At 40.3% G+C, this 25,483-nt stretch overlaps 1 protein-coding gene across 4 annotated transcripts in view; it reads right to left on the bottom strand.

Moving 5' to 3' along the window:
• Secisbp2 (SECIS binding protein 2) overlaps positions 1-24,759 on the bottom strand; it is a 37,035-nt gene extending 12,276 nt beyond the window's left edge. For 2 of the 4 annotated variants that reach the window (XM_071602561.1, XM_027955420.2), the window contains exons 1-10: positions 24,652-24,759; positions 23,264-23,412; positions 19,926-20,175; positions 19,241-19,364; positions 17,627-17,856; positions 15,608-15,689; positions 13,798-14,003; positions 11,148-11,270; positions 9,554-9,643; positions 8,151-8,283 (exon numbers count right to left, since the gene is read on the bottom strand). In XM_071602561.1, the coding sequence (XP_071458662.1) occupies positions 8,151-8,283; positions 9,554-9,643; positions 11,148-11,270; positions 13,798-14,003; positions 15,608-15,689; positions 17,627-17,856; positions 19,241-19,364; positions 19,926-20,175; positions 23,264-23,412; positions 24,652-24,687 (1,423 nt within the window). In that variant the 5' untranslated portion in view covers positions 24,688-24,759. The remainder of the gene's footprint in view (positions 1-8,150; positions 8,284-9,553; positions 9,644-11,147; positions 11,271-13,797; positions 14,004-15,607; positions 15,690-17,626; positions 17,857-19,240; positions 19,365-19,925; positions 20,176-23,263; positions 23,413-24,651) is intronic. The other 2 variants (XM_071602562.1, XM_071602563.1) reach the window with 1 other exon arrangement.
• Positions 24,760-25,483: the final 724 nt, after the last annotated feature.

Raw genomic sequence — 25,483 nt, 5'->3', positions numbered from 1 at the left:
GCCTCGAGCGTCCTAAGATTGCATTCTACCACTGAGCCAGACCCCACCCACATGCCCTACCTCTACTTTTTAATTAGGAAAATTTCCAAACACATACCAAAGCAAAAAAGACAATAATGAACCCCAACATATCCATCATTCAACTTCAACAACACCTATTTTTCTAAATGTACTTTTACCACCCTCCTTTTATTTTAGCATATGTTTTTTGGTATATATTCAGTGTTTTGTCAATAAGGTATGCCCTTAAAAATCTCACCTGCACAATTCCCTGCTTCAGTGCAAATCGTTTTATTTGCACAAGTTGTCCAAGATGACTCTACCTGCCTTCCAAGCTGCTTCTCGCCTTAGCTACAGCACAGCTGCTTGCATCTGCAGAGCCTCATTCCTGCACAGTGTCTGAAACATACATGTGTCTGGCTCGGCCCCTGCTCACATCTGCTTGCTCACCTGGTACCCAATGCCACCACCAAGTTCAGCCCCTCACCTGAGCTCCTGCAAAATCTGCCACCAGGCCCTCCAGTTCTGCAGCCCCCACACACCACCACCAGGCAGCTCTACACAGAGCTCTACACAGTGGGCCCAGGAGAATCTGTTCCCATAGTAGCAAGGTCATCAACCATCCCTTCCCCCAAAGCAGTCAAGAAGTTGGACAAAACTGCTGAAAACCATCAGGTCAGCCCTCTGGAAAGAGACCAAAGCCTTAGGGCCAACCAAGCAGCGAGCAGCATTCACTCCTGAGATAACAGCCTTAGGTGGGAGCCTCAGTGTCTGAGAGTTCTTCCCAGGCTGCTTTGCTTTCTCCCTGTTCTCCAGCTCATCCATAGGTGGGAAGGCCCCGAACACCAGCAGCTGTACTCTGTCACTGCCCAAAAGGGCCTGTTGGACTGAGAACATGCTCATTCACAGTGGGCCACAGCAAGCAGGGGGATGGGAGTCAGCAAGGTTGGCTTGAGACTGCCATCTCCACAGGTAGGCAACGGACCAGAAGATCAGCTGGAGACTTAGAGGAGTTCCAAGAGGAGCCTCTGCCAAGGGACCAGTTCTCCACACATCTAGGCTGACCCCAGGGAGTGTGCATGGTGCAGGGGAAGAGCAAGTCCCAGCCACCTATGCACGCAGCCAATAGAGCCTGTACGCAGGCCCGGGGGGACTGAGCTGGCAGGCCTGAAAGATGGACCCGAGAGCTGAATGCACCCCGTCCACACACAACTGAAAGTGGATGCCTGTGACCCATTTCTGCTGGGGAGACACATGGGTGACATCCACGGACAGACAGACAAAAGATAAAACAAGAAAAAGTAACTGAGCAAAGATAGCAGCAATTATACTCTGTGAGGAAAGCAGACTGCAGATTCAGATCAGGCCAGTTACTTAAAAAGCAAAATAAGGTAGGCACGGTGGTGCAAATCTAGGGTCCCTGTGAACAGGGAGGCAGAGTTCAGATGATCGCAAGTTTGAGACAGCTTCAGCAGCTTGGTGAGACTGTCTCAAAAATAAATAAATAAATAAATGAAAAGGGCTGGGGATATAGCTCAGTGGCAAAGTGCCCCTGAATTCAATCCTCAGAACAAAAAAGTAGAATAAAAAAAAATAGCACCATCAAAATAGTACCATCACCCACTTTTAGAGGGAATAAACCAGAATCCAGAATTGCTACAATATATTAACTAAAATCTTCAGTATTCAACACAAAATTTTAAGACCATCAAAGAAACAAGAAACTGTAACCAATACTTAGGGGGAAAAAAAAGCAATTAAGAGTAACTATCTGAGTGCCCAAGATAGCAGACGGATACTTTTACGGCAACTATTAGAATAGAATTGAACAGAGATTTCAATAACTAGAAATTATACCAAGGGCTGGGGTTGCAGCCCAGTATTACAGCACTTGCCTAGCAATCGTGAGGCACTGGGTTCCATCCTCTGCACCATATAAAACTATAAATAAATAAAATAAAGTATAGTGTCCATCTACAAATAAAAATAAGAAATTATACCAAAAATAGCTCAAGATTTGCAATGTAGAAAAATCAGTAAACTTGATGCCAGGTGCGGTAGTGCAGCCTGTAATTCCAGCTACTTGGGAGTCTAAGACAGGAGGATTACAAGTTTGAAGCCAGCGTGGGCAACTTGGAGACATCATATCAAAAAATAAAAAGAGCTAGAGATGTAACTCAGCAATAGAGTGCTTCTGGGTTCAATCCCCACTACCTCAAAAAAAAAAAATCAGTAAACTTTAAGACCAGCAGGATTTGGGTTGACATGAGTGCAGCCAGCTTGAGTTGCAACTACCATGATAGCCCCAGACACCCTAGTTAGTCCTTCTTTTTGCAGGGGTGGGGACACTGGGGATCAAACCCAGGGGTGCTTTACCACTGAGCTACATCTCCAGCCTTTCTTATTTTTGAGACAGAGTCTCACTAAATTACCAAGGCTGGTCTCAAACTTGCAATCCTCCTATCTCAGCAGCCCAAGTTACTGGGATTACAGATATGTGCCACCACACTCAGGCCCTAACTGGACTTTCCCACGGTTGTCCAGCATCTACAAACAAATCGAACAACCCACCCATTAGAGTTGTATGCGAAGCTTTACAACCAGACCCAGGTGCCAGAAATGTGCTTCATTCTTTGATAAACCAGGAACATTCCAGCTTGGAGGAAATCACCTTTATCCTAACCCATGTGTACACATCTCTTTCTGACCCAAATGATGGGAATCCACTTGTCTTGTTGCCACCCAGGACCACACTTCTGTCAGTAAATTCCCCAATAAACTGCACTGTTCAATCCTAGATCTGCCAGACTCTTTCTTTGGTCTTTGAATACATGGGGTCAGTTCTCATACCTTGTGGCCAGCTGTTCTGGAATGAAGACAAATCAATGGAAATTATTCAATTAAAAAAAAATACAGAACAAGTCTTAAGGAAAAAAGGACAGAGCTGAGCGCTGTGCTGCACGCCTGTAATCCCAGCAGCTCAGAAGGCTGAGGCAGGAGGATTGTGAATTCCAAGCCAGCCTCAGCAACTTATTAGTGAGACACTAAGCAACTCAGTGAGACTCTGCCTCTAAATAAAATATAAAAAAAGGTCTGGGGACATGGTTAAGTGCCCCTGGGTTCAATCCCACCCACTCCAAAAAAGGGGCAGAGACTCAGAGACCTGTGAAGCAATATGAAGCACACTGACATGAATACAACAGGCATACCAGAGGCAAGGAGAAAAATGACCCAAGATAAATAAATAAAAATTTCAAATAATCCCTGCACTAATAAGGTTTGATAAAAATACATATATATTAAGTATAGAGAGAGATCCATACCTACCCATGTCACAAATTGTTGAAAATCAAAACAGAAAAAAAAATATGGAATAAAAGAAAAATATATCACATATAATAGACTAAACTTCTCATTCACATCTAACTTCTCATTAGGAACAAGAGGCCAGAAGGTAGTGGAATGACATCCAAAGCCTTGAAAGAGAAAAACTCTCATTCAAGAACTACATATCTAGCAAAGTAAGCCTCCAAAAAATGAATTTTAAATAGAGAGATTTATAAACAGAGACTGGGAAAAATTACTGCAGTAGAATTTGTGTATAATACTAAAGAGAGCCCTTCAGAGAAAAAAATGGACATCAAACTGAGGAATAAAGAAGACCCAAAATCCCAGAAAACTGATTAATTTTCCTTCATTTCTTCTCTTAACTTCTTGTATAAAGTAATAATTAAACACTATTGTTTGATTTCTAACACTTTCATAACATCCATAAACAGCAGCAGCACAAAACGGGAGTGAGAAAGGGAAGATACACTGAAGTAAAATGTTTCCCATCTATAAAGTAGCACGTATCATATCCCTAGAGCAACCAATAGGAAAAAAATTTAAAGTAAAAAGGAAATCAACAAAGGAATCAAAATGGCACTCTAAAAATATTTAACACAAAAGACATTAAAGGGGAAGAAACAAATGACATGAAAAAAATGACAGCAAAACGTATTAATGTGGTAAGTACATTAAATGTGAATAAACCACACCACCCAAATGCAGACTAGACTGAAAAAAGAAGGACTGATCATCCGCTGTCTATGAGTCACTTGCCTTAGACCTAACAACTGTCTGTTAGGTTACTGGGGCTCACTCTGGTACACACACCCCCTCCCTTCCATGAACTGGCCAAACAAGTGGAAGGCCCAATGGGGCTCAGGAAAGATAAAACTCCAGGAAGGCTTTCGAGGTGAGGTGTTTTCTAGATCTCACCCTACACAGGGAGGTGGCGCTTAGCACTAGCTCAACTAACAATAAAAAAGAATCTGAATTCCATTTTGCTAATTTTTACTTTTCTTGTAAGGATGTCTCCATTAGAGACCTCAAAGGAGAAGGCGATGGGCAGGTTAGGATTTGGGTCCCCCTGGGATTTCTGGTCTAACTATTATTGCCATGCTACCAAAATCCCAGACTCACAATCTCATCACGCAAACTATTTAAAAATCTGTTCTGAGGGCTCCCATTCTTTACTAAGTCCTTATTTCATGCACAACTCCCCCTGAAAGGTCCAACTTAAGTCGAAAAGAGTTGGCTGCTACTTCCTCAAAGACAGACCCACCCTTTTCTTATTTTCATCCTCCTCTAGAGGTGTGGAACCTTGGTCAAAAGGAATTCTCAGGCATTAGATGTACTGACTCCATCTTACATTGTTAGCACAGCTTTATGACCTCCAGAACATATCTGCCAGACAGAAGACCACCTGGCACTGCCATGTCCCACTCCAGACCCTGGCCCCTGGGAGCTGACCTACTGGGCTGCTTTGAGAGGACTGTGTGTCTTTACTGTTAATGGTAGTTGTACAGTGTCAGTACACAGGAACACCATGAGAAAACAGGCAAACACAAACAGGCCCTGGAAAACACAATATTTGAATGTATAAAACCAGTCTCAGCTTTGGACTTAGGATAAAATCCTAGCTCCAGAGGAGATCTTGAACATCGCTGGCTTTCCCCTCTACCCACCGCTACTTATGATTCAATACTCCCAGCAACTGAGCCATAATCACAAGTGTGGCCAGAAGCCCTCCTCAATGTTCAACTACTCAACACCAAATACTCTGGGAGATTTACCATGAACACCATTCAACAAGACACTTCCCTGTCAGCTCCCCAGGAAGCTATATGTTCTGTAGAATCAGAGTGTGGAAGAACACTTTCCAGACTTTTCTAAGGGTGAGATAGGCTACTCAAAACACCTGCTCTGGAAAACATTTAGGCTAAAACAATTTCTACTTTAATCCATTGGAGAACCCCAAAGAGAGTTACTGAGGAAAAGCTGCCTATGCCCACAGGTAACCAGCAGATGAAAATCAACTTTCACCAAAGCACTTGGGTTGGTCTGAAAACACTGATGCCCAGTAACAGCCTTCCTGGCCTTTACCAAAGTGAAGTGGAGCTGAGAGGGGGTGACAGGCTCCAGTTTTGGTATAAGAATTACCCAAACATACAATGCATGAAATCTTGATATAAATAAAATTACTAAAATCAATGAGATAATCAAGAAAATTTAAATACAAACTAAATTCTAGATTGTGACATAACAGGAAATATACACTTGGTCTTTGCTCACATTACCAGGCACAGAGCTCTTAAAACCCTTGGAATCACCACAGTGTTACCTTACTTCACAGTAATGCAACCACTAGTGGCTCTCCCCCTCCCATATTTCTTACTGGTATCCTGTAATTACACAGAATGGTGGAATCTGTTGTTACATATTTGTACATGCACACAATGTAACAATGTAATTCGGTCACTACTGTTCCCTGGGGAGTCCTGAATAGCCTAAGGATGGGGCTGGTTACCAGTGAACCAATTAAGTGACAGAGTTGGAATTTTCAATCCCAACTGGACTTCTGGAAAAGCGAGAAGGGCTGAAGGTTGAGTTATCATTGATGGCCAATGATTTAGTTAATCCATGACCACATAATAGAACCCCCATAAAAACCTCAAAACAGGTTTTGGGGAGCTTCCAAGGCAGTGAACATGTGGAGGTACTTGCAGGACAGCTGCCTGAAGAGGGGACAGGAGTGCCACATCTCGCCCCACCAGCTGTTCCTGAGTCGTATCCTGTATAATAAATCAACATGCTAGGGAACTGATTTTCAGAGTTCTGTGAACTGTTGTAGAAAATTATTAAACCTGAAGAGGGAGTCCTTAGGAACCCCAAATTTCAGCTGGTCAGTCATAATTAGGTGACAGCCTGGAGGATGGCTGCCCTCTAAGTTGGGGCAGTCTGGCAGAACCAAGCCCACAAACTCTGCAGTTTAATTCAGAGAAATCAGTGTCAACCTTGAATGAAACCTTGGGACAGCCTGTGGCTATCTCCTGAAAAAGTGAAATGCTGTGATCCCAAGTTCAAGGTCAGACTGGGGAACAAAGTCCTTGACTCTAAACATGAAAAGGGCTAGGCATCCCTGGGTTCAATCCCCAATAACAAAAGAAAGAAAATGAATGGATTTTAATGTAGAAGTTGAGTATCCCTTATCCAAAATGCTTGGGACCAGAAATGTTTCAAATTTCAGAGTTTTTCAGATTTTGAAATATTTGCACAGACTTTACCCACATTGTTACATGGAGTAACAGCAAAACAGCTTAGTTAAAAAAAAAAAAAAAAATCAATAAGAGATGCAGATTGTGGTATTTATGGGTGAAATGACATGCTACCTATAATTTGCTTTAAAATATTTAAGGAAAAAAAAGTAGCATTACAGATGAGACAAGACTGACCAAGGTTAATTTTGGAGCTGGGTAACGGGCACCTGGTGGGAGGGTACATTATATTTCCTCTACATTTGGTGGTTCAGAATTTTCCATAATAAAAAAGTGAAAACCAGCTTGGTGTGGTAGCACACATGTAATCCCAGGATCACAAGTTCAAGGCCAGCCTGGGCAACTTAGTGACCCTATCTGAAAATTAAAATTTTTTATTTTCTATTGTTTTATTTTATTTTTGGTACTGGGGCGCTGTATCACTGAGCTACATCTCCAGCCCTTTTTGAGACAGGATCTCCCTAAGTTACTTAGGGCTAAGTTGCTGATGCTGGCCTTGAACCTGTGATCCTCTTGCTTCAGCCTCCCAAGTCACTGAGATTACAGGTAAGTGCCACAATACCCAGCAAAATAAACTTTTTTTAAAGGGGTTAGGTATGTAGCTCAGTGATACAGCACTTGTCTAGCATGTGTGAGTCCCTTGGTTCAATCCCTAGTACAGTGCATGCAAGTATACACAAGCAAAGTGAAAACAAAGACCAGACAAAACATTCCGTTTGTGCACTTGTTAAAATGCCTACTGCCTGATTCCATTCCAAGTGTTCTAACAAGTAGGTCTTAGGTATGCCTGGCACCTGTATTTTCTGCAGTACCCAGGTAGTGCCTCTGCAGGCAATCCTCAGAACACAGGATACAAAAGAGAGACTGGTTTTCAACATACATTGTCTACTGGTACCTAAGGTACTGCAGTTTGGCCAGCTTCATCTGCATCCACATGTTTTAAGGTTGTATTCTAGGCTTTCACTAAAAGCCACTAGAAAGTACTATTATACTTAGCTCGCTGATCCTTTTTTTTTTTTTAGTTAATTTTTTTCTATGGTGTGAGGTATGGGTCTGACTATTCTTTAGCAGCTGGAAATCCACTGTCCCAACATCATTTCTGAAGAGACTGTTCTTTGTTTTTTTAATGGACTTGGCAGCTTTGTCAAAAAATCAATTAATCACTAAGTGCAGTGGCATATGCCTAATCCCAGCAACTCAGGAGGCTAAGGCTGGGGGATCCAAGTTCAAGGCCAGTCTCAGGAACTTAGTAAGGCCCTAAGCAACTTAGTGAGAACCTGCCTCAAAATAAAAAGTAAAAAGGGCTGGGGATTTAGCTCAGTGATAAGAGTGTCCCTGGGTTCAACCCCCAATTAAAAAAATAAATAAATTGGCCATAGGCTTATTTTTGCATTCTCAATTCTATTCCATTGGTCTATGTCTATATTTATTCTAGTACCATACTGTTGTGATTATATATAAGTATCTTTTGATTACAAGAGAAAATATTTACAAAAATAAATATCTCAAAAAGACCTTGACCCCGTGCAGAGGTGAGAAGTCTCCTACCTGAGAACACAATGGGTCTGGAGGACTGCTTGGCATGCTGGGCATGCTGCTTCTTCTCTAGAGCTGCCAGCATGCCTCCTAGGTCCAACTGCACTGGAATCTGGCTCTTCTTTCCACTATTTTTAAAATTATTCTGGAAAGTTCAAAAGTCGTAAGTTATACTACTATATTTCACACAACAAGCTTTTCATTTTACAAAAAAAAATCTCATGTAACTAAAGATTAAATGAACAGACTTAGAAACTAGCACTTTATTTATTTATTTTTTAGGAAGTCCTGGGAATTGAACCTAGGGGGCGCTCTTCTACTGTGCTCTATCCCCAGCCCTTTTATCTGCAGACAGGGTCTTGCTAAATTGCACTGGCCTTCTTCAACTTGCCACCTTCCTGCCTCAGCTTCCCAATGGCAGGGATCACAGTCACACATCACTGCTCCCAGCTATAAAAGTCTTAAAATTTTTAAAAACCAAGTAAATACTAAATGTATGCCCAAAATTTGACATATTCTAAACATATACCATTTTTGTAATGGTAGTGAGTTGTATCTTGAGAAAGCATTAAAAAGCCCATACCCCTCCCTGCAAAACAAGCTCTGCAAGAAAGTCCCCTGACCCTCCCTCAGGGACTGCGTCCTCTGCTCCAGCACCTCCCCTACTCTCCTACAAATTATTCTCCTATGGGAACCAACAACCTACTGGCTGGGGGCTCCCAATAGGAAAGAGCACCCCATTCAACAAAGGCAGGCAAGGAGACGGGATCCAGGGACAGAGGACAGCAAACGGCATCACACAAACTCCAAGTTAATTCACACAAGAGTGTAAATTAACACATGACTTAAAATGTCTTTTTTAAATAAATGTAAAACTATTTCCAGACGATCTCTTTAAAAGATAAAACAATAAATGTGTTGAAATTTAAATGCCCCAAAGTATGAAAGTTCACTTAAATAATGAGTCACAACTCCTTCCCAAATCTACAGGCAAGAAGGGGGCTGGGGTATGAGGAGATTCACTTCCCCCTTGGCTTGTACTGACTTAGAAATTTTGGTGCACCTCTTATTTTTCTTTGTCACACATCCTGCCTTGGCAAAGAATTCTGTTTCCTGAATAAACTAAGCCAACTCTTTTTTCTTCAAAGTTTCATAAGGCAGTTTATTAGTTTGCTTCTTCCTCCTTTCTCTCACAGCAACTGCAGTTACAATAGACTTTATTACAAAAGGGACAAAACATTTCAGCTTAGGAGCAATTCTGTTTCAACACATGGGATACAGTTCCCCCAGGAGAAACAAATCAAAACAAAACCACCTGTCTTAGTACACAAAGATATTTAGAGAGATTTTCCAAGAGTTTAGTTTAGCCAGAAACGTTAGGCCTAAAGCAACTATGGTTTCAATCTAAAAATTACCTGTGGCTGCTGTTTAGATTGAAATTTCGGTGACTCTACTCTGTCTCTTCTTTCAGATGCAACTGCCAGATTGGGAAACTCCTCGGCATCCTAAGTAAACCACACACCCCTTTAGCTCTTCATTCATCAGGAGAATGCAAATATGCCAAGTACAATTTTTCCTTGCTTATATTTTTTTCTTTAGTAAGATTCCACAAAAGTTTTTAAAGGTGATACAAAACAGCCCCAAACTACTAATATAAGAGCTTCTGTTTTATTTAACTTTTAGAGCAAATTTCAAGACCACATTCTAATAACCCTGTCCCAGAAAGAGAATAACATCAAGAATTTAAGGAATTGACCTTGAACCCAACCCTGGACTGAGAGTAATTAAGAACCTGTTCTTTACTGTTTTTTTGGTTTGTTTTTTTTTGGCACCAGGGATTGAACTGAGGGACACTCGACCACTGAGCCACATCCCCAGCACCATTTTTTGTATTTTATTTGTACTGGGTCTCACTGAGTTGCTTAGTGCCTTGCTTTTGCTGAGGCTGGCTTGGAACTTGCAATCCTGCAGCCTCAGCCTCCTGAGCCTCTGGAATTATAGTTGTGCGCTACTGTGCCAGGCTAAGAACTTGTTCTTTAAAAGAACATGTTTTTCATTAGAGAAACTATCAAATCTAGATTTAGCAGATTTACGTATTCTTAAATTTGTGCTGAACCAGCCTAGTACATGGAAACAAAGGCACCAAGCCTGCTGAGAAACTATTTTAAATTGTTTGAAATACATCTTAGGTAATTTTTTCAAAATTTTAGGGGCCTTTGAAATAGTTATGTGGGAAACATGAGGCAGAATTGGGAACTGCTCATTGGTCCAGCCAAAATGCACTGCCATAGCAGGTGGTCTTCAAACACATAACTGCTATTCTCAAATGGATGTTCCCAGAGCCTTGGGAACCAAGGTTTGTGGGAATGTCCTGGGCTTGACCCTAAGTGGGACACCCGGGCAGCACTTCTGCAAGACACCTGTGTCTGCATAGCAGCCAGGATGCTGCAGTCTGGTAGAGCAGTAGGAGGCAGACAACCCAGCCCCCAAGAAACAGCCAGACCCAGGCTGGCCCCTTTTTCATTAGAGTATCCTGTAATAACAATGAGCGGTTCTGGAAACTCATGGAATTCTCATAATATCAGGGCCCACAATAAATCTACAATATTCCAAATATCTCTTCATAGTAAAGCATTTACAAGATTTCTGGATAGAAAAGGAGACCCTACAAAAGTCGGCATTCTAAAGCAAGGAAAACAATAGAAAGAGAACTGAGGGGATGTATTAGTGACATGGCACACCAACTGTTCCATCTGATACAAGGAGCTCTATTTCCTTAGACCATTCATTCACTCAAATGTTCACTGAGTGCCCACCATGAGACAGCTGGCGAGCCCAAAGGAATATGTGGAGACAATGAGTGATGACTATTCTCTTTAGCACTAGGAAAAGGATCATTAAAGAAAACGTTAAAGATGCTCCCTTAGGAAACCAGTAATGACCCCATGTGTCTATTAACAAAGACCCATTTAATATATCACACAAAGTAAATAATAAACATAAATGTACTTCAATCCTTGGTGGTTCTTGAACTGTCAGGATTTCATATTTTGATTTAGACTTTTCTTTCTTTTTCTTATTCTTCCTTGAGGCTTCATTTTGTTCAAGGTCACCACCTTGTGATGCTTTGGACTAGAACAAAAACAATGCAAAAGTTGTGGGTTTTTAGGGGATCCAATAGAATCTTTAACACCAAACATCAGAACTAAATTAAAATATCAAGTTGTATAAGCCCATGTCAACTGTACTCGAATTGATAAGGAATTCTATCCTTATCCCCTGTTTTTGAAAGAATCAGCATTTGGTAGATTAATTATGAAAGAAATAAAATCTGGTAAAATAATTATAAAGCCAAATTCTTTCTGAAAACCCTGTGGATTTGAACATGACCTAGTTTCCATCTTGAGGAGATCAAGTTATCGGTATTCCTACTAATATCAACCTGAGCTCATTCAGACATCTATTCTATCAGCAAGGCCTGGGATTCCTAATCTGATCTGCCTGAGCGTCACAATCATGACTGACCCTTCCATCAGGCAAAAGCCTCATCCAACATGGACACGCTGAACTGACTCCCCCAGTCCCCCAGCCCTTGTTCCATCTTCAATCAGGGCAGGTGTGCTCTGGCCTCAAGGCCTTTGCACTTAACATTTAGATCTGGTGAGGCTACATCTACCTCCTTTAGTTTGGTAAAAATCACCCCATCTCTACCTATCCCCTCCCTCTGTGTCCTCTGACCTTGCTTAGTTTTCCCTTGAGACCACTACCCACTCTCTGACATGCCATCTGCCTACATACTGCCAAGCCTCTCTCTCCATCAGAATGATCCACAAGGCAGAGACTTCTTATATTTTGGGTCCTGTTCTATCCCAGAGGGAATTCACCCTTCAGGAGTAAAACGGCCAGCAGCTATTAAAAATGAGCTTTTCAGTCTAGTGGGCACAGTTGTACAGGTCTTAAATCCCAGATACTTGGGAGGCTGAGGCAGGAGGATGGGAAGTTCAAGGCCAGCCTGGGAAACATAGTTAGAGCTGGTCTCAAAATAAAATTTTAAAAACAGCTAGGGATATAGCTCAGTGGTGGAGCACCCCTGGGTTCAATCCCAGTACTATGAAATAAAGAAAGAAAATGAGCTTTTCCACTGACCAAGAGGGGTTGTTTTCAGTATTTTATCAAGTAAAAAAGACAAATTTGAAGGGAAATGTGTACAATGTGATTGTATTTTGTCCAAAAAAATGGCTGGGATATAGCTCAATGGTAGATCTCCCCCTCCCCTCCAAAAAAGAAAATGAAGAACCCAAAACAAGAGAAATCCCTCTCAATTTGTTTAATGTTTTGCAAGCAGAGGCAGGAAGTATCGTGGATTACTAACGTGGGATTCTGTAAGAGGTGAGAATAGAGGTGTGGGAGTGGGCAATCAGCACGCACAAGGACCTGGATCCAATCCTTAGCACCAAATTTAAATGTAAAGAGGTATGAGAAAGAAGATCTTTTATATCACTAGATCTTTACAGTGCTACATTTATATTTTCTGTAATAAAATGTCACAGTACAGAAAGTTTCAGAAGAAAACTGCAAAGCCATCTGGGTTATAAGATTATAGGAAACGTTAATTTTCTTATTTTTACTCTAGAACCTTTCTGAAATAAACTTCTCTTATAACTAAGAAAATATTTTTAAAGAAAGATTCTAGAAAAATAAAACAAGAGCTGTTAACTCAGAATGTTAAGTGCACAGTAGGAAAACTGGCCTGCACAGACACCTAGAAGCTGCAGCCCAGAAATAGACAGTGGGCTGCTGTGCTGTGCTCAGTACCTGGAGCAACCCAGAAACAGGGATGAGGTACCAGCAAAAGCCAAGTTCTGTGTACGCATACAAAAGAAGGTCTCTACACAGAGCGGTGACAAGTAAGCAGTCTCGCTCTGCTCTAACAGTCACCATCACACCTTCTTGTAAGGGCATCACAAACACATAGCTCATCATCATGTGGGAGAATCTAAAGACATTTTTGGATATCAAAAAGCATCCTCATACTCAAAAAGACTGCCCTTCTTATACATTTACTAGACAAGGCCATATTTCAACTTCACAGACTTCTATACAATGAAAATCAAGAATATCTAGACTGGGGCTGGGTGAAGCTCAGTGGTACAGCATTTGCTGTGAGGAGCTGGGTCTGATCCCCAGCACCAAAGGAAGAAAAAAGAATTCAAAACAGTTCACAAACATTTTAAGGTATGGGTCTAAAACGTGGGTTCTCATGTTGAAAAATTATCATTTGAATTCCTTGATGAATATCCTATTCTTTTTTCAAGGTGCAAGTAAATAGCTTAGACTAGAGAATACAGGATGGAATGAAGCATGTTCACAGTTAGGACTAGGATGGGGAATCATCCAGTGGCATAGATTATCCCTCTTACTTTCCAATTCATTTTACATATGTATACATAGTATCTGCCATCCTGACCATGTTTAGGTCATCAGTTCAGAAGCATTACACACATCCATACTGTTGTGCAACTGCAACTATCATTCCCACTATTTGCAGAGCTCTTTTCCTCTTGGAAAACTGAAACTTTTCCCATTAAACACTAACTCTCATTCCTCTTCCCCATGGATCCTGGCCACCATCTTGCTTTCTGTCTCCAGTAATGCACACCTTTTCAGTAGGATGAATGTGTTTCTCTTTGTTGTAGGAAGGATCCGAAGATAAAATTTCAGAGGATGACAAATTAACACTTTTAGGATCTGCTGATGAAGCAAACGTCTTTAGGTTTATCACGGAAGTAACATTTTTAGGAGCTGGTGACAGTTCTGAAGGTAACGTCTGCCGAACAATATAACCCATTGGTGTCCAAGATAACTCTGCTCAAAGATAACCAAAATTGTTGAACAACCTCAACAGTAAATCAGAAATTTCATAGTTACTCAAACATGCATTACATGAGGTAATTGCTCAGACAATAATTAAAATTAGGTTATTGTCCAAAACATCCCCTTGGAAACTATGGTATTCGCTAAACTTGTCTTTCTTCTGGGAGCATGCATGACAAATTTTTCCCCTAAAGACTGATTTTTCCTGGAAACTAGCTTTTTAACTTGGGAGGATGGAGGTGGGGAGACAAACAATAGTTTTGTTAAAAAAAAAATCTACAATAACATCCATGTGGCAAACAAACAGAATTAAAGAGCTAAAGATCAAATTTTGGCCCTACTAACCTTGATGTGTACCTTTAACATCAGAAGTCAAAGATCACTAGACTTCAGCTATCACAATAACTGGTAATTTATTTCTCTTAGAACACAGGTATAAGTACAGCAACACTACTCCTTAGGTGCCCATGAAACTCTATACACAGACAAAACAAAAGGACATCCATCAGGACATGGGCAGATGAACACCTGTCAGCAGCTGTGGCTAACATCAAGGGAGGCTCTCTGTATCACTACAGAGCTATACATCCTCAGAGCAGCCTCAGAAGTGGAGACCCATACAAAAGCACATTTGTAAACACAAGAAAACACATCAATGAATAAATTCAAGTTTTCTGTTAGAACAAGCTACTATAAAATTTTCAAAAATAGGGTCCTATTATACTTTTTGACTATGTTACTTCTTGGCCAGGATAGGACAGATCAGCTCAGAGGGGCGCAGAAGTCAAAACTGTCTTCCTAACAGTAGAAAAGCATCAGTTGCCTCCTGCCTCTCCCTCCCTCCCCCGAGTATACCCTGGAGTGTTCCAAAGGTTACATGACATGCAACTATGGAGCAGGAAATGCCCAAGCAGATCTACAGAGCCAGATGTTAAAGAGCTACAAGTCTGTAATGCAAGGTTGCTCATATTAGTTTTTTAATCTTAGAAAATACTTATTTTTCATAAAACAGACTGTGAAAATGCAGTGCATTTCTCATTATTTTTAAGTGAAGTAACATTTAAAAATCTCTTCAACTTTAAATATAGTAAATCTTGACATATATTGCCCAAATAAAAAGAAATTCTTGGGCTGGGGTTGTGGCTCAGCGGTACAGTGCTTGCCTAACATGTGCGAGGCCCTGGGTTCAATCCTCAGCACACATAAAAATAAATAAACAAAATAAAGATATTGTGTCCAACTACAACTAAAAAATAAATATTTTAAAAAAAAAGAAAAAGAAATTCTTTGGGATCTTTATCTTTTAAAGGTATTGGGGGTCCTGAGATCAAAAACTTTTTAAATTGGGTAATACTGAAGGAAGTACTCTTTTCTGAGTTCATAATTTCTCACTTAATTGCACATCTATTTCACTTAGAATTCTCATCTCTTTACAATCCTTGTGCATAGATGTTGAATCTCATTGACTTTAATTTTCTACACCAACACTATTAGTTGGGCAACAAAATAAAAATCTTTTTCATTCCACTGGAATTAAAAATGAACTTAGAAAATATGACACATTCTTTAAAATAATGTTTTGCAGGCATTCTTACCTGTTGTACATGAAGGGGAATTGGTAGCAGCATTATCAGTTACATATTCAGTTGAATTATTATTTTTCACCACCATTTCACCCTAACATGAAAACACATAACATGTCATCAGGGAAAAGCAAATTATAAAAAATGTCATAATACTATTGGAATAGCTTACTATAATACACCTATTAGAATGGCAGAAATCCATTGTAATAGCAACAACCCCAAATTCCAGAAAGTATGTGGTCCAATAGGAACTCTCATTCACTGGAGAGGATGCAAAACACAGCCACTTTGAAAGACAGTTTGGCAGTTTCTCACAGATGACTATCAAAACATGAAAACACATGAAGCGAAGTGAAATGGATATTACTAAGTGAAAGAATCCAATCTGAAAAGGCTACCTACTGTATGATGCCAACGATATGACATTCTAGAAAAGGTACAAGTGTAGAGATCAGTGGCTGGCAGGGTTTGGGGGAAAAGACGAACAGGTGGAGCAGATGACTTTCAGGGCAGTGACACTACACTGTATGCTCTAATGATGGTTGCATGTCATTATGCGTTTGTCTAATTAAGAATGTACAACACCAAGAGTGAACCCTAAAGTAAATTATGAGGTGATAATGATGTGTTTATGTAGGTTCATCAACTGTAACAAGCACACTACTCTGGGGTTGATGCTCATAGTCAGGGGAGGCCGTGCATTTGTGGTGACAGTGGTACATGAAAAGTCTTTGTCCCTGCCTCTCAATTTTACTGAGAACCTAAAACTGCTCTAAAAATTGAAGTCCAATTTTTATTTACTAATTTTTTTGCAGTTCTGAGGATTAAACCCAGGTGTGCTCTACCACTGAGCTATATCCCCAGCCATGTATGCATGTATGTATGTACGTATTTTATTTAAAATAAAAATAAGAACATATAGAAAAACATAAAAGAAAAAAAAGAACATACAGAATTCAAGATAATGAGGGAATCAGTATGTAAATCTTCTTCCACAAATGGATGAACCTATTTTATGTTCATAGGGTAAATGAAAGATCTATTTCTTTGTTATCCTTCTTCTTCCTCCTGTTTTCATACTGAGTTGTACTCCATCTCTCTCTTCAGTGGAAATTTATCAAAAATCATTTTAGAGATTACTAACCCAACACCATCTTTTCCTGGAAGTCTGAAGTCAATCCATTCAAGGAAAATGTCTCAATTTTTTGGACTAAACCTTCTGAGACCAAATGCTGAATACTATGTAATTTAAAATTATAAAGCAGCCAAACTGAAAGCACCTATTGCACCTTTTTTTCTTTTTTGGGTATTGGTTAGTGAACCTAGGGACACTTTACCACTGAGCTACAGTCCCAGCCCTTCTTATATTTTATTTTGAGAGAGCATCTCACAAAGATACTTAGGGCCACATTAAGTTCCTTAGTTATGTTTCAAACTTGTGAGCCTCCTATCTCAGTCTCCCAAATTGCTAGGATTACAAACTTGTGAGCCTCCTATCTCAGTCTCCCAAATTGCTAGGATTACAGGTGTGTGCCACTGTGCCCAGCTCTAATGCAATGAATTTTGTTGAATCTGCTGTGTAATTAGCAAGACACAGATGCAGATAAAGTTTGAAAATTAAGAAGTTACAATATGTAGTTTTAAATACTACTTTTAAAAAGTCCTTTTTCTCTATATTGGAAAATGGCTATCAGAATGCAATGCTAGAGATGACATATTTTAAATGTGCTGTCAAAGCAATTAGACTAAGCCAGAAACTTTTTCTTCTGAGGCACTACAATACCTTTCATCTAAAAGATAAAATGATTTTAGGAGGTTCTTTTAAAAAATAATAAGAGGTAGCAGCCTCATTGTTAAAAAATTCAAATAATTGAGAAGGTCAGATAAGTGAGGGATGAAAGGCCTCCCCAATGATGTGGACTTCACAGCCCTCATCAGGATCATGATAAGGTGGTGGCTGAAATGACATAACTGAAAAGGTGTATACTGAGGACAGAGAGATAGATAGACACAGAACCCCCAACTCACCTCTGACACTGTTGCAACTGGTTTTCCCACTTCTCCAAGGAGAGAGATGTTGGTCGAGGTGGAGTGGAAAGGTCCCCACCTGGATTGTTTTTGTATCTCTGCCATATTATTATTCTGTGGACTCTGCAGTTCAGGAAAATCCAATCTGCTAAATTCAAATTCAGGTTTGGAAGTAGACACATGTTTTGCAATGATTCTGGATTTCTTATCTGTTTGTTTATGATAACCATCTGTAATTACAGAATGAAAAGATATAATTTGATGACTAATATTTCAGCTTAAATTTCAGAGTAGAAAGTCTACTGCTATTGATGTACTGGGCTGCTGTCAAAAACATCCTAACTGTGCTGGTGTTGCTTACTTTTTTTACAGTAGTATAAAACTCAAATGACCAGTAACATGGATCATTCTTGTTTCATCATCATAAGCAAATGTGAAATGCATTTCAAATGTGGGGAGTATTCTAAAGCTGATGAAATAGTTACTTCAACCTGACTGTACAGCTTAGCATTTTAATTATTTGTAATATGTATTTTAGAGTTTTGCATGTTTAAGGAGATTCTACCAAAACTTCCTTTATGTAGTAAACTTTCTACCTTTCAGTTTTCTGGAACAAACTGCAAGAAGGCAAGTAGAATGAAACTTACAGCCTCCTTCCCATCATTTTCTTTAAGTGCAACGGATGACGTAGGTTGCAGCACCATGAAGCCCCTCGATAAACTGTGAGGCCAGAGCTACTATAGTTAACAATTAAAACTTTCCTTTCATCTTTACATGTGCCAGATAGTTTATGAGTGAAGTCAGTGAAAAGAGATAAATTTCCAAAGTACATAATATAAATGACACATGAATAAATTGGTAGTTCCAGAAATTACACAATTATAAAAGCTTTAAGTCATATAAATAGGTGATGCTTATAATCAAACTGTACTAGTAAAAAATTTACAGAAACAAAATAGGACACCACAGGTTGGGGTTGTGGCTCATTGGTAGAGTGCTTGCACAAGGTCCTGGGTTCATTCCCCAGCAATAAACAAAAAAAAAGAAAGCTTATAAAATATGACATCACACAGAATCACTCATTTTCAACCAGACTGGAACAGAAGTTTTCAAGCTAAGAGTAGATGTGACTTGTGGCACAAATAAAAACCATGCCTCTGAGTAACTACCATGCCCGAATTTGGTATTTTTTAGGATGGGATTTTAACCAAAACCTCTTTCACCTACTAAAAGTTTCCCAGAAGAACATCAGAGATGCTACTTCAGAAATGAACATGGTGAAACAAATACCAAGGATATGGTGATGATTTGCTTTTATTTAAGAGCATATTTTGAAGCTTGTGGTTATCACCCAATTGTCACTTAATCTCAGACAAGTTCTTCATGTGTAAAGCAAGGTTCCCTTCTGAATACACAAGGTAAAGCGTATCACATAGTAATTCCCCACCTGGGAGAAAAGACTTCCAGAATCTCACAGGAAGTCTGATGCCCTCAGCTGTACCAGGCTCCAAGTCTCAATTCTTAAAAAGTCACAATGAACAAGTCCAAAGAAATAGCTGATGTTTTGAGGTAGATGGAGTTACATGGACAGTACACATAGTTTGTTATTTTTACCTGATTTCAAACTGTTCTCAGCATGAACGGACAAATGATGGGAACCTTTAGCTGATTTTATTTCAGATGATATTGTACCATCAGCCTTTTTACTGTTAAACTTTTGCGCATCACAGTTTTTTTTCTGCAGAAAAGATTTAAAAGCATCATGAAATAAGAAAGCCAACACTATAGAAAGAAGTTTAAAATAGCAAATTAGGAAGTAGTCATAATTCGTTTTTAAAAAGTTTATACCAAATCATTTCTTTTCTTTTTTTTGTGTCCCTGGGGACTGAACCCAGGGCTTTGTGCATGCAAGCCATGAACTTTACAAACTGAGCTATATCCCAGCCCCAAATAATTTCTTAAGAGGCTAAATACCACAAAAAGATATGTGTGCTAGACACAGAGGTGCATGCCTGTAATCTCAGTGACTCAGAGGTTGAGGCAGTAGGATCGCAAGTTCAAGGCCAGCCTCTGCAACTTAGCCAAGGCCCTGTCTCAAAATTTTAGAAACATTTTTAAAGATTAAAAACAAAAAAACAAAAGATCTGGGGATATAGCTCAGTGGTAAATTCCCAGTATCAAAAAAAAAAAAAAATGATAAGTAGTGCTTAAATATCATGCAAAAATACACCAGTTCCTTATATTTTAAACATTAAAGCAACCAACTCAAGAATATAAAAAAACCATAGCATTTCCTCACCTTAAGCAAAGCTTTTGTTTCTTGTGGGAGGGGGCACCTGTGTTCATTTCGGGGCTTTACTGTCCGAAAACCCCGGTAACAGCTGGGCTGGTTGTAATCATACTTCGAGGCAGGCACTGAGCAAACATTTTGTGTAGACTCAAGGGTATAAAGAGAATAGGCATATGGATGGAGCGTTATCTCTGAAGATAAATACTGAGGTGGAAACGTTGATGGTCCAAAGGCTGTTTCTTCAGTATATATCTTCTGTCTAAAAAATATACATTACAGTTAAGACTTCATAATATAAACCAAGGAGCTTAAAATTTCATAATAAACTCAATCATTTAAGTTTTTAGATCATTCACTTTAACATTGGATAGCACTAATTAAAAGCCAAGTAAAGGAGCTAGGGTTGTGGCTCAATGGTAGAGTGCTCGCCTAACACGTGTGAGGCCCTGGGTTTGATCCTCAGCACCACATAGAAATAAATAAATAAAATAAAGGTATTGTATCCAACTATAACTAAAAAATATTAAAAAAAAGCTAAATTAAAAATCTTTCTCATTTCACAAATAAAGATGCCGACCTGTTTCCGTGTATTTTTCTCCATAAGCAATGTTAAGAGGAACCCGCTCCAGCAGCTTTCCACTCTCCTGCTGGCCAGTACTTGGAAACGCCTCTCTTTACAACCCTGGTCAAAAAACCCTGCTGAGAGGCTGCTCAATAGCCTGCAGAGCACACCCTCCTCCTGGAGCCATGGGCTCCTGCAGATCATCTTCCTCCAGTCCTTCCCTGTTCCAAGTTCTCCACAACACTTGTGTTTTGCTGACTATGAGGGCCAGAATACAAAGGGGATAGATTCTTGGCACTGAGGTCAGCAATCACACTCCCTACAAACAACACAGATGCCATTTCTGAAAACTGCTATTGCGTCAATTTTTTCAGCTGGTAGATTAAAGCAAAATACAGCTTATCACTGACTTAAGCAACGTTAATGTAAGACTGGAGATTTCAATTATTTTCCAAAGAAAGCTGATGCAATGACAAAATGCTAAGCAGACAAGTTACAATACAAATCACAACCTCCTTGTTCCCACACTGAAAGGTAGAAAAATCCAAGTCTAGTCATTACACATCCTATGCAGTCTTCCTGTCTCCTCGTTGGGGGCTATGAACATAGGCACCCCTTACCAGAAACCATATATGTAATCTGTTGAAAGTAGAGTCTGTGGAGTAAAAAAGGGGGTCATTGTAAGCTCTGCCTGCCACACAAGAATGAGCTTTACTGTTTTCACTTCCCTTCAGTGCATACTGCTTTGTATCACGGTGTACTAATTTCATGATGTTATAATAAACTTAGATCTGGTAAGAGCTTTTATTTATAGACATTTACCTCTAATAATGAAATATTCCTAGCTAAAAACCAAATAAAACCCTCTTACTGAACTTTTTCTGTTCCACAGAACATCTGACCTATTGCTGCTTCAAACTGCACTGGAACTAGTTCTTTTAGAAAAGAAGGAGATTCAAAGGTTTGTCCCACTACCTACATGCTCCTGTGAATTCTATGCTTGATTCTGTTCTGTGCCTCAGAAAATCTAATGGAACGGCTGGGGATGTGGCTCAGTGGAAAAGCACTTGCCTAGCATTTGCAAGGCCCTAGTTCCACCCCCAGAACACCAAAAAGAAAAAAAGAAGGAAAAGGGAAAAAGAATGAAATTCTAATGAAGGGCAAGTGAAGGTGAAGAATCTGTTCTTCAAAAGAAGGGCACAGGTTTATATCTTTCTCAACAAAACATGTACAGAAGCCAGGCATAGCAGCTCACAGCTGAGGCTCAGGCAGGAGGATGGCGAATTCCAGGCAAGCCTGAGCAACTTATTGAGACCCTTTCTCAAACACCACCAATACACGTGTGTGCGCACACACATACATATGTGAACAATCATGAAGAGTGTTTTTCTTTTAGCAGGTTTCTAAGTAATTTTTTCTCTATTTCCTGTGCCTGAATCCAATGAAAATCCTCAAGCACTCTTCCTTAAAAATTGAAGGTGAAGTCATTACCTCATTCAAAACACCACCAAATGTTCCCTATTTCCTACCCAGCAAACCTAAACTTTTCTGCAGTATTATCTAGGCTTCCAATCTCTACGAAGCAAAGTTCAGCTGTTAGATATTGCTAAGCCATGTGCGAGTTCTTCTCCAAGCTGATTGGTTTTAACTAAACACATCAGCCACTGCTCTCTGAAATTTCCAAAGTATACTGCAAGATGCTAAAAATGTTCAACCAATTCTTGCCAACTGTAGTAGCAGTTTTGAAAAACACTACTATTAAACTCAAGCCAAAAGAACTAAATGCTAATTCTGACTCCATGCAGAACCCCATATACCCACCAAAGACCAATTATAGCACATTAGGTTTCAACTTTTGTCAACAATTACACCTTCTGATGTTTCTGAAACACAACAGATAAATCAATGATTTTCTTATTCATTATAGTTTTCATCTTTGAAAATAATTCTGGAATTTATATACAGTATAAAAGGAGCATGAAGCACAGGATTTGTACATAAGCACTAGAGCTGATTCAGACCTTAAAAACAGAGATACAAATAAATCTACATAATTATGTGAAAGGTTAACACTTATTTTTCCAAATTCAGCAAAAAATGAAAGTCATTTTGGTAAATATCAAGAGGATGAATCTTGAGGAGGAAAAGGAGAATCTAAAGAAAAACATAAGCATTCTTTCAATTAAAAGAATTTAAAAACCATAATTTGTAAAATTTATCTATAGAACATATATAAAGTAAAATAATTAAAAGCAAAAGCCAGCATTTCTTAAAAAAAAAAAAAAACCTATTCACATAGAAGAGGCCATAATTACTCATTCCAACCCATTCCCTGACCAAGATTTTAAAATGTTAACCCTTAAAAATAAAGAACATGTTATCTATTTGATTCTCCCTTTGTCCTTTTCTTCTTACCCCTCCTTGCCATTTCTTCTTCCATCCCAGATATATGATTTTCCCCCCAGTACAGGGGATCAAACCCAGGGCCCTGTGTATGCTAGCCAAGCATCTATCACTGAACTATAGTCCCTGCCCCTAGATACATGATACAGTTACTGTATGAACTCTGAGTATGGAAGAAGGGCAGAGGCAAAGTTCCAGCTTTTATCACAGGATATAGTTAAGCTGTACAACTGGCTCAGATGTTTTTCATCTAGAGAGTATGCTCTCACCATCTGCAGGACTTTAATGTGGTAGCTGTGGCATGTATGAAAACCCAATCACTGTTATGTTAAATCCATGAAATAAGCCCCTACATAAGACAAGATGTTTAGAAAATACATACTCAGTCACAGATGGTTCCTGTACAAATGGATAGTAAGTTGCTGCACAGCTAGGGAAGACACATGTTGCTGAGGACTCAGACCATGCCGCATTGAGCCCAGCAAATTTGGGGACAAAAGGTTTGACATCTGCTGACAACTTGACGCTGCCCTGTGGAAAAAAGGTGGATTTGAGCTACATACCTTCTAAGAGCAACCAAATGCAAACAAACAAAAATAAAACCCAAAGAGGTACTCCATTATAACCCCACAACTGTTGTTTAAAATCTTCTGCCTAGGTCAGGTGTCATGGTGCACACCTGGTGCACTCCTAGAACCCAGCAACTCAGAATGCTGAGGCAGAAGGATGGCAAGTTTGAGGCCAGCAACTCAGCAAGACCCTTTCTTCGGGAAAAAAAAAAAAAAAAAAATTGGGAATGTAGCAGTAGTGGAGCACCTCTGGGTCCAATCCCCAGTACAGTTAAAAAATACTTGTATTTTTTCCTAGCAAAGAATTTCTTTACTAATGCTTTATTAGAAAAACATTTTTCAAATGTTAAAAGTGAAAAACAAGGAAAATCAATTAAAATGGAAATAAATAAAGCCTATATTATGTAATAAGGATTACAACTGCTGTTTCTATGGTTTTAAATTTGGAATACGGGCATTTAACCTATATCAGTTTAACTAGGTATAACAGAGCGCCTCCTTGGACTTAACTGCTGTCAAATATGCTCAGGAAACACTTAACTGTAGCACTCACAACACTGTTGCATAGGTTTATTTCCATTAAATTTCTCAGAAAAGTCACACAAAACATTTGCTTGTTACTCAACAGAGCACTAAGTCTCTTGCTTTATTAGAAAAACAAGATTTGATTTGGTAGAACATTATCCTATTGTCATGAGCCCCTGGAACTTAAAGTGTTTTTTTGTTTTGTTTTGAGGTTCTTGAAATAGGTAGTATTTAGAAATAGGTAGTAAGTGACTTACTTTCACCAAGAACTTTTTTAAATAAGACTAAAGCCAATTTACGTTTTGACAGGGCTCGTTCCAGCGGCTGAGGGTGTAGGGCGAAGGTCGAAGTTAAGAAAACCCAGGGAGCTAGAAAACCAGTTACTCCTTCCCCAGAGCGCGGCCAGCTTGCCGAGGACCCAACTCTCGCCCCCGGATCGCGGGGCAGGGTGGCATACGCCGGCCTCTGTGGCATCACACCCCGCCCGCGGCGCTGACCACCGGGGGACCTGGGGTAAGTGGCCGACGCCTCAAGGACTACCTAGGACCCCCAGGTGCCCGTTCCCGCCGGCCACCCCGACACCTCCGGACTGAGACGCCCCCAAAGGAAGCCACGTCTACAGGCTAAAGCCGCCGAGAGCTCGCCCGCCATGGCGGGAAGCCCCTGAGACCTTTACCTCGCCTTCGGACTCCCGCTGCCCCTCTGACGCCATGGCAGGCGGCTCTGAGGAGCCCCCACCAAGCGAGGACAGCCGCAGGGCCCAGATCACTCAGCGTTTCCGCCCTCGGAGGCGGCGCCAGGAAGTGCGTCAGTGAAACGCGACAGCGCCTCCCCGGCCTTCCGGCGGGAAGAACTGGAGGCCCGGGGCCTCTGGGAGCAGCCAGCGGAAGTCACCCCGGGTGAGGAGGCGCGGCCCAAGGGTGAGATATAGGAACTCGGCTGTCTTCACGTGCAGGACTCAAGGCTTAGCGGGAAGCCGTGGGTTACGAGGATTCCTCGGTAGGGTACCCTGCAAAGGCCCTTTACCACGGTGGCCTCGCCGCACTTCCCAGATCCCCTCTCGATTGAAGACTTGAGGGGGTGTCTCCTATACAATGTGAAGAGGCTTCCGGACCTTCTAGGGTTTGGGGGGTACTGGGGATTAACCTCTGGAGCAGTCAACCACTGAGCCACACCCCTGAGTTCCTTCTGAGCTGCCGGAATTACAGGCCACCCACCCTGCCCCTGCCAGAGACCCTGTAGGTTTGAAAGTCTATTCGTGCCCTAAATTTAAGAAACACCTAGCAGTTTGGAAGTTACAATGGAAAGGAATTTGACCTCAAAATTGTTATTTCAACAATTGTTGAACATTTAAAAAATGTGCCAGGGGAGGGTAAAGAGATGGAAAAATAAGATTTTTGCAGGATGGAGAAAAAGGCTCTCCACAAGGGAATGTGTTAACCACAAAAAATTAAAGTACAGGGAGGACAGAAGACATGCTGGAAGCCCACAGAGCTGATTTCAAAAGA

Source organism: Marmota flaviventris, chromosome 16 (assembly GCF_047511675.1).
Source record: "Marmota flaviventris isolate mMarFla1 chromosome 16, mMarFla1.hap1, whole genome shotgun sequence".
NCBI classification, from domain to species: Eukaryota; Metazoa; Chordata; class Mammalia; order Rodentia; family Sciuridae; genus Marmota; species Marmota flaviventris.
This window is presented reverse-complemented; position numbering and strand designations above follow the sequence as displayed.